This window comes from Meleagris gallopavo, chromosome 2 (assembly GCF_905368555.1).
Source record: "Meleagris gallopavo chromosome 2, MGAL_WU_HG_1.1, whole genome shotgun sequence".
NCBI classification, from domain to species: Eukaryota; Metazoa; Chordata; class Aves; order Galliformes; family Phasianidae; genus Meleagris; species Meleagris gallopavo.
This window is the reverse complement of record NC_139405.1, coordinates 105,921,674-105,936,536: the sequence shown is the minus strand read 5'-3', so window position 1 is coordinate 105,936,536 and position 14,863 is coordinate 105,921,674. Positions and strand designations below refer to the sequence as shown.

Sequence of the window (14,863 nt, the reverse complement as noted above, 5' to 3'; positions counted from 1 at the left end):
ATACTATGAGATTTTCTACTTAAATCTGAGTAATTAAATTACTCCTTGGAATCACTCTGTATGTTCATAAATTGTCATTCATCTTATTCATTATAACCAATGTTTTATTTAAGCAATTGTAAACAGTGGTGTTTTTTTGTTTTGCTTTGTTTTTGTTTGTTTGTTTGTTTTCTCCATATTAAAAAGAAAACAACTTTTTCTGGCATAGTAGTTTCATTCCATGTGAATGTCGGAATCTTTTAGTTATTGGCTTCCAAAACAATGTATTTGACAGGGAGAAGCAAGAAAGAGTAGAGTCCAGTCTCTTCTCAGCTTGTCTCCATCGCAGCAAATAGTTTAAAAACAGGTTCAGATTTCAGACTCTAACACTGAAATGAACTTAGCTTTAAAAGTGAAAGGCACCAGGAGCTACCATACAAACTGCACAGATATTATCCTCCTATCTGTCCCTACCAGGCTGAATTCAAGTTTTCTCTTTTTTCAGCAGAACCAAATTTGTAGTTCTATTTGAGGACTTGAGATATGCCATACTGTTTTTGTTTGTATAACTGGTCTGAATTTTCATCTAGATCTTGTCTTAGCACACTGGCATGGCCATGTGGAATTATTCTGAATCCAGGCTACTCTTGGTACAATCAGAAACGGTGTATGCTACACTGTGCACTCACTACGTGAACCAGGAGTTGGACCTCAGGATCCTTGTTGGTCTCATCCAACTTGGGATACTCTAGGATTCTGTGACCAAATTCAGTGTTTTTTTGTTGTTTGGTGCCAGTTCATAGGCTTGATGGGTTACACGAGAATTTCAGTTCTGTTTGTGAAAAGAAAACCAAAGTAATCTCCAGTTCTGACGGTTTCAGAAAAAAACCCTCAAAGACATCAGCAAGGAAGACACAAAGCTCAGAAGGACAACAGAATACAAATATCTGTTTCTGTGGGTTTTGCCTGGGGTCTGACTTGTGGTTTTGTGTCTCGGAGGCTACTGACACTGACTGAGTTCTCATCGGCATCTGCAGGACAAAGATAGTTTAAGTGTGAAGAGCAGTGTTATGGCTACTCTTGCTGCTTTGTTTCCTCAAATCTACCTGAGACACAACTCCATGTGACAGAATCTGCCCTCCCTGAACCTCAGATGGTAAAACAGTTGTGAAGGAAAATGAACTTCAAACCCATGCGTGTTGGGCTGTGATTCTGCATGACTCAAGCAAACTAATCTATTTTTGCTTTTCTTGTAGTTACCTTTAAGCAAGAGGAATGACTCAGGTGCCTGCTGACTATCTGTCCACCACCAGCTCCTACAATTATGATCAGCCCCTTCCCTCCGTGGGTCGGACAAGCACTGTCACCCAGGTACCCCCGGCCAAAAAAATAACCTTCTTCAAGAGTGGGGATCCTCAGTTTGGGGGAGTGAAGATGGCCATCAACCAGCGAAGTTTCAAGAGCTTCAATGCACTCATGGATGACCTTTCTCATAGGGTCCCACTGCCATTTGGAGTACGGACCATCACCACCCCGCGAGGAATACACTGCATTAGTGAGCTGGACCAGCTGGAGGATGGAGGATGCTACCTTTGTTCCGACAAGAAATACGTCAAGCCTATTAACATTATTTCTGCTGGACATAGGCCAGGTCCTCCACGAAATGGTCGTCCCTCCAGTACCTTGAGAAGAGCAGCCCAGGAGAGCAGACTAGATGACTATTCCACATCTTTCACTCAGCATGGCCCCAGAATACCCAAGAAAATCACTCTTGTTAAGAACGGAGAAACTAGTTTTCGGCGCTCAATTATCTTGAACCGTAGAAACGCTAGGAGTTTCAAAACACTCCTTGATGAGATTTCAGAGATCCTGCAATTTCCAGTGAAAAAGCTCTTTACTGTTGATGGGAAGAAGGCAAGTGTCTCTGTTATCTGGTGCTCTGATGCTGTTAATTTATGAGGTGTTTTTGTATCACTCCATATGATGCAAATTCTATATCCTATGATGCCAATTATTTACCTACAGTGCCTTAGCCCTTTGGACTCGTGACTGTCACATTAGTTACTTCCCCATGAATTTTATGTAGGTGTGATGGAGAACAATCTGGTTCGGACATCTAATAATTTCATATATCGCGTGCTGACTCAGGTTAATGGGAAGCAACTTCTGACATGTCCAGAAGCTCAGTATTTTGCAGAGCAGGCACCTTCATCATGGAGGAGAGGAAGCTGATGCTCTGCAGTATTTCAACTGTCAATAGAAATAGGCACTTTCAATTGCAACTTTATAAGCAACAGTCTAGATGCAGGTATCTGGAGATGGCTTTGTTTCAGACTTAGCCACTTTAATGTCAGTGTCTAAATGTGTCCATAGGCAAGGTAAGTAGCTAAGCTCCCATGCAGCTGTTAAAACTAAGCTGACAATCAATTGAATTTGGAGCTGGCCAAAGATAGGTGCCTACTTCACAAGCCTTCAAAACTGGTTAGATTCTTTGTTTCTAGCTTCCATGAATTTATTTGCAAGTTTACTATGTCCCACAGCTACAACTGTTTTATTAAATTTTAAAAGTGTCAGTTCACTACTTCATCCATACTGCTAAACTCTTGGCATCTTTCCTGGTTTGATATTGGCCCAGAATAACCATCTCCCAGATAATTTCTGGGAAAAGTTTAAGGGTTAGGGCTTGTGACCATTCACTGTAGGAAGTTTGGATATGCTCAGCCCAAGTTACTGTTAGAGCAGCTGGGCTGTTTCTGTTGGCTCCCATGGTGTAGAATAGGGTCTGGCACTGCTTGATTTACTATTACAGCCAGTCTGAATTAGGAAAACAATCAATGCTGCTTCTAAGATGTGTAACAATCCAGAGCATTATACTTCGCCGACGATCTTTCCAGTTTTCAAGACTTGGGTTCCTGTTCAGTCTCTATGAAGATAGTAATCTTGTGTAGTGGTAGTAACATTTTTATCTTCAATTTTTGGGAATTTTCACACAGGTTTGTTTGTTTGTTTGTTTATAGAGAAACCTTTTGCCTCCTACTTAGTACAGTCTTGATGTTCTCCTTGTGGGTCTGAAAGTTTTCCCTCCAGTCAATATAACTTCTTTTATTCCTGTTTGTTATAAACAATAATACATTAGCTGGGCTTTAGAAGTAACATACATCCTGTAAACACTTCATCTTTATTAGTATTCTACCTCTATCTTTCCTTTGGAGATCATCTAGTCCATCCTCCTGCTAAGCATGTTTCTTACAGCAGATCACACAGGAAAGCATCCAGGCAGGTCTTGTATATCTTGAATATCTCCTGAGAAGACTCCACAACCTGCTGTGTGCAACTGTGCCAGTGCTCTTCCATCCTCAAAGTAAAGAAGCTTTCCCTCTAGGAAATGTGATTATTGCTGTCTTTAATGAGGAACATTCTAAAGTTTTTGTTTTTGTTTTACCATTCTTAATTTTAATCATTTACCTTTTGCTTTCCAGCAGTTCTTACTGCTTACTCATTCATGTTAGTACTTAATGGAGCTTATATCCTGGACTGGAGTGCAAAGCATTTTTGAACCACAAAAAATATATATCATTCAGTCTTGTGTTTTTTCAGTCTCTCCCCTTTGTAAGGATTTTCTCAACTACTTCTATTCTTCTGCCTAGGTTTTCTTGTTGTGCCTCATCCTCAAGATCTCTAATCCCTATGCACAGTTCCTCGTGTCCCCAAGTTTTCACTAGATACTAAGAGTTTCCTTGAAGACTGAAAATGACAAATTTATCATACCTTTTGGGGCAATTTCCTCAAATTATCTCCTTCAGCTGCTACTGAAGATTAATTTTGACTATATGTCTTACCTTTATACTTTTGTTTACATTCTCTTCTAGTGACAGTGAATCATGCCTTCGTTCTTCCATGACTATTCAAAGATGTCTATATGCCTCATATTTCTTGGGTAGTTATTTTTGCTGCTGTTCTCTTCATATAATAATTCAAATTCTCTTTTAATAATTTTGTTTGCTTCTTTTACTGTGTGCCTATGTACATTTTTGAAAGCCTTTTTACAGAGACCCCTATTTCCTGGAAAGGGGAGAGAGGGGATGAAGGTTGCTCAGAAGGCACTGCTTCCTATTTACCACCACCTGATGTCACAGGCCAACATAATAAAATAGGAGGCACATCAGAGCAGCCCTTATAACTCTTGACATGCATTCCTGTGATATGACAGATGAGCTTAATAACAGTGAGATTTATTCCTGAGCAATGTATCTGGAATGCTGCTTGATTGACTTTGTATTTGTCTGGCTTTTAACAATATTATTCATAGCATTTAATAGCAGATTCGGAGTCTTTTTTGCTAACGTTTTTTCCTTAATGTATTGAAAATCAAAGAGATGAACCCTTTCCTGCAGATGAATCAATGTATTATTCTATCAATGAAAGTTCTGCTTGTAGACCTAAGAGCATTGCCCCTTCAGTCTGCTTTTGTTTTCTTCTACTACTGGAACTCCAGATCTAAATTAAAATCTTAAGTGAAATCATCTCTGGAACAGAATGCATAGTTAGCTTATATTATCCCAGTGCCTCTGTTTTAATTTCTTTACCATCCTGAGTAAACACGGAACGCTTCAAAATTACACATTTTATTTTCCTGCTATGTCTTTATGTGGATATAAACATGGAAAAGGCTTGTTGGGCTTGTTTTGTGTTCCTTTCATGCAGCGTTTAATTCAATTGTAACTCATAAGGAAATAACAATTTCGAGCAGCAAATCTCACTAGCTTTTGTACATCAGTACTTTTTCTCAACTTGTCTCATTTATTTTTATGACTTTCATTCTGCCTTTTATCTTTTTTTTTTTTTCTTTCCAAAATTGGCTGTAGTCTGAAGTTTCACTTGGAAAGGGAAAAATGCTAGTGATTTCATGAAGCCAATGGGCTAAATATTTTACCACTTTTTTCCCCTGTTTTAAAAAGTCAGAAGAAGGTCATGGGTGGTTATGCAGAATCCTATGTCTAAAGGTGGTAGTGTAGATTCAAGATTCATTGGAGGCCAGCAGAGATCTTACTTTCAGGATCTGATTATTTTGCTGTTATTTTCCCTTTTTCTTTTGATACCACCTGTTTACTTTCTTACTTCTCACATTTTGAAAGTAGTACTTTACAAGCTTTTGGGGAAGGCCAGATTCTTTGCCAGTTGTTTCTTCTGTAGCCTGAATTATGGGGCTTTAATTGCTCCTAGGTTTGAAAAGTCTTCCAATGCTATAAATTCACAATTAACTTTTGATAATCACAAAAAAATCCTCAGGTCAGTAGAAAAACTAATTGAAAGATACTGATTCCAGTGTCAGCATAATTACAAGGGGGTTGGAATTTGCACAGTTGAATTTTTGTTCTGTTTCCTGAAGCTTTGAATTGGGTGAAACCAATATTTTTTTATATTGACAATAGATTGGATTTTGTGCCTACTGGAAAGAATGAGCTACCCCTGCTGAACTGAATAGGTGTTTAAGGGTCTGTGCACTGATCTCAACAGAGTCTGAAGACTCTCTTCTTGAGCTAGCAGTTGTTCCTCTTATCAGTTTCTAAATCATAATAAATTGATGACTGTGATGTTGGAACAAAATTTAATTTGCTTTTAGCCTAGAAAAAAAGTTAATTTTCCTGCAAGTGTAAATAATATAGCTCCTTTCAGTTCTAGTTGTTGTTTTCAAGGTGACTAACTGGACCAGCATAGGTTTTTAATACCCAAATAGAGAAATCTGTTAATTAGGTTATGATTAACATGTCATTAACTTGCCAGTTAAACTTTGTGTGAGTTTGTGCACTAAAAAAAAGATAGGCCTAGGCTTATTTCTTCTAAATCTTGTCACCTTACTAGGCATGCAGGACAGGGATCATTTTGCCTGTTGGAAGTAATTGTCTCTTTTATTTTATTTCTCAATAGAGAAAGATGAGAAGACTTTCTCAGCCTAGTCACCTAAAATTAGGAGAGATTGACCTAGGAACAATTATTCATACACTTGCTTTAAAGTCCTGCAGATATTTGAACATTAGCAAACACAAAACACAGGATACTACATCTGACAGTCTCGTACTTGGTGAGCCAGTTGAAAATTGCAACTTAGCTCATTTTTGCTAGGGATATTAGCTCTAAAAAGAACTTGTTGTGCTACTAAGAATAGACATCTCAGTAACAAAACATAGGATAAAATATGTAGGTTTTTGTCTCTGTCAGACATACTTTCATCTCTGTTATGGGAAGTTATCATGCAACCCATTGGACAGCCTTTCTCTTTGGGTCAGACCACAGAAGAGTGAACTCTATGTGCATATTCCCACTGTCTGCCTCTAGAGTGGGAAGAAAGTGTCTTGGGGCAAAGAGATGGAGATCACAGAAATACCAGAAATCATCACAGACGTTTAAAATAAAGAAGTAACATATAGGATTATGTGACAGCAACTGCACATTACTAGAGGATTTCCCTTGAAAATGTTAGTTCTCCAGGATCCACCAGCTGGACACTCATTGGAACTTGTTTAAGCCACAGGAAGCCAGAAACACGACTGTGTCTCTTGCTGTAGATCTCGTGATTTCTGGACTTACTTGAATCATTAGGCCATCCTTTTACTGGCTGTCTTTATATAAAAACAAAACCAAAACAAATTCTTCCTTAAAATCCATTACTTTCTTGCATGGCATTTGAAACCACATTGTGTTATGGCAAATAGTTTACATAGTTTATGGCTACTGGTGGTAATTACCATGAGCTGCTCCAATGGGACTTATCAGCCATCAGAAGAGTTTTCCAAGGGATGTGGCTAGTTTTGTGTTTGCTGGAGTTCAGCCAAGACTTGGAGATGTTTTTTCTTAGGCAACTCAAGACTGACTGTAAGTTATTATATTTGATGACCAAAAAGACTGTATTTCTCTAAAAGAGAAAGCGTTACAGAATACAAGAAAGTTTCCTTGAGGGATGAGAGAACTACTGTGCAAGTTAATCAGGGACAGTCCTGACTGAAGGAATGCTTCCCTAGGCACCACTCACTGGAGAATGTGAAGGATTAGCCATTAGAAATTCCTTGGAGGTAGGGACATTCATTTTGCTTCCGTGTTTGTGTAGAGTTGGGAATGAGAGACAAAAGGAGCTGTGTCAAGACTAAGCATTCTCAAATCAATCAAGCAAGCTTTGGCAGTGGACAGTTGTAGCAGAAAGGCACAAAAAGTGATTCTTTCCTTCATGTATCATCCCAGCCTTATGCAGCCTGAAGACCTAGGTCAGAGCACCTACTTTGATCCTGAGACCACATGGAATGATCTAGCCATACCCATCTTGTGGGTCTTCCAAAATATCCCCTTGCCTGCAAAACTGGATGTCTACATCCAAGCTACCTATTTGGAGCACTGCAACACGTTACCCAAAGAGGCTCTAGAGTCTTCTTCCTTGGAGATCTTCAAAACCAATTTGGTCTTGTTCTTGAGCAACCTGCTCTGGGTGGCCCTGCTGGAGCAGGATTGGACCAGGTGGACCTAGAGGTCCCTTCCTACCTCAGCCATTCTTCAATTTTGTGATTCTGTGGAAAAGCTGAATCCCATATCTTCCCAGGAACTGCGTGAGAGTGCAGGTGGTTCATCCAGGCTTTAAACACATAAAAGGCTATTCTAGTAATGTAATAGTACAGGCAACTATATCACAGTGCTCTGGATCCAAAACTGTTTAATTTACTACTAAAGACAGAAGCTTTATTTTTAGTTATTATTAGTAAAGGTATTATCCTGACTTCTATTACTAAATCATTCTTGATAATAATGACTGTATCTGCAGTGACCTTAGGGTAAGGGCAAGGAAATGGACTTGTCAGACATATTTCCTGACTCCTGACATATTTCCTACACATCCTTATAGCCATTTCTAGGACATCTGTAGGCATCCTCAAGGCTGCTCACATTTGTCTACCAAACTCACATATCTTAAAGGTAGGTGTCATCGAGACCCTGATGGAAGAGGGAAATGTGATACATGAAGGCAAATGAGCAAGTTTAAAGGTTTAAATGAGAGAAGAAAGGTGATTGTTTCCCTTCTTGGAATAGTTAATTTTCTCATTCCGTGTTGCCATATTCTCTGCGACACTTGTTTTTGTGCTGTGTTCAGATATGAATGACTGCAATCAATTTCAGACCCTCATCTGGTGCAAACCATTGTTATCAAGTGAACTGTACCATTTTCCACCCACCATGTGGGTGACTCATGGTCTGAAAACAAACCACAGGTTTCAGGTTCAATATTCTCTGATTCCATGCCAAAACCACAAACACTCCAATGAGATATACACAAGCGATCTGTAAACCTCATCAAAACTTTCCATGAACCTGATCCATAAGAAGACACAAATCCAGGTGTGTTTTATGAACCTTTGAGATGCCCTGAAATCATTTGGCCCATTGCCTTACAAGATGCAGTTATAAATGGACTCCGTGTGCTAGCCTCTTTCTTATCTAACATGTACCAAATCTAATAGTCTCTTATCTATCATTTACCAAATGCAAATGATTCCCTTAGCCTTAGGAGATTTTGTTCTTTCAATAATAATGTAGCAAAGTGTAATTACTTTCTAATTCTTTTGAATTTAATCCAATAGTATTATTGAGTATGTGCAATAATATTTGTTAACATTATGCTTCTATTTATTTATTTACCTAGAGTGCAAAGAATAGCAGAATTCCACCCTCTCCTGGAAAAACTGTGAATATTCTTTTAGCAATTTAAGTAGAAATCACTGATTCTGGAAATAATTTTTCACAAGAAAAGCAGGTTTTTTTAATATATCTAGTTTTCCAAATACAGATTTAGGAATTTTTGGCAAATCTGAAAAAGAAAACAGAACGTCTTTCATGTTTTCATTAATTTGTTTCTTCCTTTGGACTATGAACAGAGAATCCAAAGGATTCTACTTTACCTCAGCAAGGTCTAGTTCTCTTTTGATGGGCATCTTTTCTGAGATAAATCTGCCTAATATCAGGAAGCCAATTCTACAGTGCTGCCAACTTCAAATCTATAGTAGAAACTTATCAAACTGGGGTTAATAGTCTGGCCTTGATAAAAAGAATACTCCTGTCCAATTAAAGCAAGGTTTCCAGCTAGATATTTTTTTTCTTTTTTGCCCCTTTTACTCCAGAAATTGACCATCATAGGTTGTATTCTATTCTCAATGAAGAAAAATGCTTCATGTAAGAAGGCTCAGGATGGTAAGAGCATGGAGTGGTGCCATACTGGGCTCTGTGGGCACTCTATGGGCTTGATCTAGAAGCAATATGTCTATATACTCAGTCCCAGTGTTTCTCTGTACAGCTAGTTGGAGCACATTTATATTGTGCTCCCTTCCTCCTTCAACTTCCAGCTGAAGTAGTTGTGTACATTTCTTATGTAGAAAGAGAAAGCTTTGAGAACTTCTGGTCACAGGGAAAAACTTGAACTCACGAATCCCCACAGAATCAGTCATAAAAAAGTCTAATCATAAGAACAAAATGCTTATCATTTTTCAATATTTGTCAATTTTTAAGCTAAGCCTACCTTTGGAAAGCATGAGGTCAGGCACTTTGAGAAGTTTGTCTTATTAGTTTTAAATGTTGGATGTAGCTATTTAATGAACCTGGTGTCAAAGAAGCAGGTGGCAAACTGACAGTCCTGTAAGGGATCACAGTATATCAGAAAGTGGAAAATATCCGCAGCAGAAACTTTTCAAGAAATACTTTTTCTTGTATGCTGAAGTTTGCACTCTTAATAGAAATTTTGTCTGTTTCTCCGGCTGATTCATGATAAATAAATTCTTCAGTGTCAGACCTTGTTTTGAGCTGATGGAGTGGCTGGGTAAGGAAAAGGCCATAAAAAGCTTGTGTGTGACGTTGGTTTGATGTGGAGATCTCATGACTCCATCCAGAACCCAGAGGAAGTCCTAAGAAAGACATCCACAGTCTTCATCAGCAGCTTTCTCTTCTTCTGCAGAGGTAGTAACCACAGCATTTCTCATTTGATCCTAGCAGCTTGTCCTACCAGATGAACCAGACTATAAATCAGCTTTTCTTCCCCTTTCTTCACCTGTTTCTCAAGAACTTTTCTGAATTTTCTTTTCACGCTTTTTTTTTTTTTTTTTTTTTTTTTTTTCAGCCTTTCCTCTTCCTTCCCCTTATTCTTTGTGGTATTTTTTTTTTTTCCTTCTGATTCCCAAACAATTTCCAATGGCCACTGAACTTCTGATTGCAGTATTTCTCCTGGACTGCTGAGGAACTTGTTCATCCAGGATATTTCCAGGACCAAACTCAGAGCATTTTCTTTATGCCTGCTCAAAGTGCCAGATACAGGGAAAATGCATCTTTGAGTCCTCAAGAGTAAGCTGCCAGGTAAACATGATCTTTACCTGGTTGAGGGAGGAAACAGAGAAGCGCATTATTACTTCAGGTTTCAAATATTTTACTTTGACTGGTTGAGCGCTTTATGGCCTGATTTCCAGATGACAGTTCCCAAAGATGTCACTTCTCATGCAGTTCTACACAATGGTCAAAACAAAGCTAGAGAGTACATAGGAAAGTTTTCCTGCAGCCCATGTCTGGGCAATTCTCGTAGGCTGATATTTTGAGAAGTGTTGGTATGACCAATCATCTTCTATTACTGCATCTCTTTGGCAACTGAACTAATGGACAGGCCAATACTTCCCTGATATAATTAGCAAATAAAGGTAGTAGCATGTAATATGCTTAGAAGATCATCTGCTACTACAGGAGCCTAGGATACTGGCATCTCTCCTGCTTCCTGCAAGTGGATTTTGAGATTCTAGATTTCATATAGCCCCTAGGAGATCACAGTATTGATGTGCCATGGAAAAGAAAGAGATAATGCATAGTGTTTTCTGGACTAATCTAGTGAGTGCTACCATTTGCACAGGATTAGATCCATTTCTATGCTTCAGTTCCCTATTTTGAGTTCAATATTAGCTTTTGCTCTGCCCTTCTTCTCATGTGACAGGAGAGCCTTCTGGCTGCTCGTCAGATACACACCCTGCCACGTCCATCAGGCCCACCAGCCTTTTCCCAGTTGGCAAATGGGGCGTTCCATGGCAATAGGGCGTGCAGAGGGTTGGCCATGCTGATGTTAGTGAAAGCGAGGTCAAGTAATGCATGTTTCCACCTTTTTTTCTTCCGCTAATTTGCTAATATGTATGTGGGCATGGAGTGGCAACGCCCCATTACTCACATTCTGACCAACAGATTAGCATAGCTTTAAAAAACCACTCCCCAGGAGCACCTCTCTCATTCCTCCAGTGCAATATCGAAGAAGAGAAAATGAGTTCTTCAAATTAATAAAATATAAAATTTATTACTACTCAACTCCAATCCAGATCCTATACTGCCCTGCATTAAATACAATACGACTACAAAACAGAAAGGTTATCTTGTAATCCTGAATGAAAAATAAAAAGGAACAGATGAAAGAACTCAAGGAAATGGGGCAATGAGTCAGCATGAGAAGGAATGAACTCAGCCCGTTAGCCTCTTCTTCATCATGTCTGTTCCAAGTTTTTCCTGTTTCTCTGTCACATCTCAGTACTTTGGGAAATTGACCATCTTATGGACTCGTGATCTCATCCATGTCTTGCATTTCCCCATTTGGACTTTCTCTCCCCGACTCCTTCAGATGTCTTTGGTTGGCTGGCAGCCAATAAGGGGAATGCAAAGTGTACATCCTGCTGTTTACCTTCATCAGGAACTGGTATTTTTATTCAGCTTCTGAGATGAGTACAGCCTCCATGAGTTCTTTCTTCTCTGATATAAAGCAGAGGACAGCATGTTCTCTACAAAGAGAAGAAGATTCTTTAAATTAGAGCTATTCTGCTTGTTCTTCTTCTATTTTCAGTATTGATGACTGTTGCATTATTAATTGTGTTGCAGTAGCACCTAGAGGTGCTTGCTGAGATCACAGCCCCTTTGTTACTGTTCAGTTCCTGGTATATTTATGGAGACAATGCATTCCCCAATGGATTGAAACTAGACTGTGGAAAAAGATGTAGTTCAGAAGAAATGATGTCTCTACATTTCTGCTTCACACAATAGTTGCCTTCCCAATGGGGTTGAGGGTAATGTCTATTAATTTATTTTTTTGAATAACACCTAAGTGTTTTGAACCAATCCATATAGCCCACAGTGACATGGATTTCTTGTGCTATGTATAATGAAGAAGAAAACAAAACTTTGCAAAATCACAGTTATATCATCAGAAGTTAAAAGAATTCAACAAAAACTATGAACATTGCCAAAACTTCCCTGGAAGATCCTGTGCATGTAGGTTTAAAGCATAGCAAACTACAGGTTTGTTTTTTTTACACATGACAACATCTGATCTTTAAGACACCACCGTGGTTTCTGGGCCAGAAGTTGACTGATCAGAGCAAAGATCTTTAAACAGAAATAAGTATTAACATCAAGATTTTTGCTTTCTGGCCCAGAACTTCCCTCACAACCTCCGTAATTCGTTTTGTTCTTGATTGATGTAGTGGTCAATAGAGAGGTCTTGATTCAGACCAGTGGGATTTGGATCTGACCCTGCTGTGGGATTGGAAGGCATCATTTCATTCCTATGAGTTACACAATGAAACTTCAGTGAGAGTCAATTTCAACCCACTGAGAGACAACTGCTAGACATTCCCTTTAAATTTTGTTCAGAGCAGTTTATGTCTGCATTTCAAGTGCCTTGAACTGTTAGTAGCCTTTACCATGAGGTCATACAACAGGGCAACTACATTGAGGGAAGTCACAGAAGGGCTTGGAATAGAGTAATCCAAAGGAACTCCTTCCTAACCCCTCAAAGAACTCCATTATAAGCCTTTTGTTTTCTTCTAATTTATTCCTAACTCTTCATTATCACAGATTAGAGTATGCTTGCAGATGCCATGGTTATGGATTTAGCTTACTTATGAAGACAGTTCTCTAATTGTCACTATGTAAATGTACTAGATGCATCCTTGGGTTTCAGGTGGTAGTCTGGTGAGACACAGGTCTCATATTTATCTTGAATCCTCTCTGTCATGTTCTCACAGAGATACCCTTGAGATAACATCTCAAACTGCTCTAGGCATCTACATTAACATAACTGCGTTTAACTAGTTGATTTTTTTTCTCAAGAGACAAGCATGTCTAGAGGGGAATGTCTTAAGGGAGCCTACAAACAGGAGGGGAATCAACTCTTTGAAAGGGTTGATAACTGCAGGACAAGGGGAAATGGTTTTAAGTTGAAGGAGGGAAGATTTAGGCTGGATGTCAGGGGGGAGTTCTTTACATGAGAGTTTCCATGAAAGTGGTGAGGTGCTGGAACAGCTGCCCAGAGAGGCTGTGGATGCCCCGTCCATCCCTGGAGGTGTTCAAGGCCAGGTTGGATGGGGCCCTGGGCAGCCTGGGCTGCTATGAAATGTGGAGGTTGGTGGCCCTGCATGTGGTAGGGGGTTGGAGCTTCATGATCCTTGAGGTCCCTTCCAACCCGGCCATTCTGTGATTCTGTGAATATATCACCTGTATCCGGTGGCTTTCCTGAGGTGAAACAACCTATCCTCCAGAAATATTAACTGCTCTCCACCAAGTATGCAAGAAATCTAAATGGTATAAAATGACTTTTATCATCAAGTTCATGGCAAAACTAGAGAGAAGAGCATTCCCTTCTCCATCACACTTCTTTCAGGTAATGACCAGATTTTGAAAGTTTGCTGTCAGCTGTCTTTGTTTTAAAAGACTGTGTTGAACTGAGATGCAATACTGTTTTCACATAGTAGAGTTTCCTGGCATGGGTATTCAAGAATCTTGCTATGGCAGCCCGAGAGAAGTGGGAAATCTGTTTGCCAGAAGGATTTCCTTACAGGTTCCTGCTCAGAAGAGATAATAGCATCTCTGAGCAAAGAGAACATGAATGTTGGAAGAAATCTGTGGAAGCCAATCAGTAGCTGCCACTTTAATTTACTGGGTCATTGTTTGACCTCCCACTTTCTCCTCTGCATTAAAAAAAAACATCAACAATTTAAGGTTTTATTAAGTGACTTTTTTAGAATGAAGCACGTCCTACCCTGCTGGCATTTGTTTTTTCTCCACTGATTGTGATTACCAAAGCAGATACGGCATCATACTGCTTATCAGGTTGGTGCCTATATGACAGCAACAACATATCCTGCAACAAATTACAGAATCACAGGAATGTTGAGGTGAGATGAGACTTCTGGAGGTCATCCTGTCCAACTCCTCTATTCAAACCACAGCTAGAGCAAGTTGCTCAGGACCATGTCCAGCTGAATATCTCACAGGATGGCAACTATGCATGCCTGAGCAACCTGTTCCAGTGTTTAATCACTCTCATGATGATTTTTTCCTTATGCTTAAGTGGAATTTCCTGTATAAATGAATTATCCAATCCAATACAGGTCAGACAACAATAGACTCTAAGGTCCTGTGTTTTAACCAGTTGCAAACGAGCTCTTTAAAATCTTCTAATTCTTACTCAGTGATAGTTTCTCTTCTTCATCCCAGGCCTATAACTTTTGGCCTATCTTGTTCTATTACTGTACAAAGCCTAGGTCCCAGAAGTGATGATTGTAGAGTAAGAGAATTCCTAAGGATCATGCTCAGGAAGGCACATCTCAGCCTTGGACAACAAGATCCCATATGGTGGCATTCATACTGTCCTCTCTGTAAGACCATTCCCACCTCATACACATCCTGAACAGAGATTCAACATCAGATTACTTTTCCATAATTTCATTAATCGGATCCATTATTCCATCTATTTCTCTGGGGATCGCATGCTTCTAAAATAAGAATAAGCTGCTGCATCTGCTTTTAGCCATGGTACTACTGACAAATCTTATACTCC

At 39.3% G+C, this 14,863-nt stretch overlaps 1 protein-coding gene across 1 annotated transcript in view; it reads left to right on the top strand.

The window, feature by feature from the left end:
• RP1L1 (RP1 like 1) overlaps positions 1-14,863 on the top strand; it is a 42,449-nt gene that overhangs the window by 14,278 nt on the left and 13,308 nt on the right. Inside the window, exon 2 of the mRNA XM_085218312.1 lies at positions 1,236-1,893. Coding sequence (XP_085074438.1) covers positions 1,255-1,893 — 639 coding nt within the window. The 5' untranslated portion in view covers positions 1,236-1,254. The remainder of the gene's footprint in view (positions 1-1,235; positions 1,894-14,863) is intronic.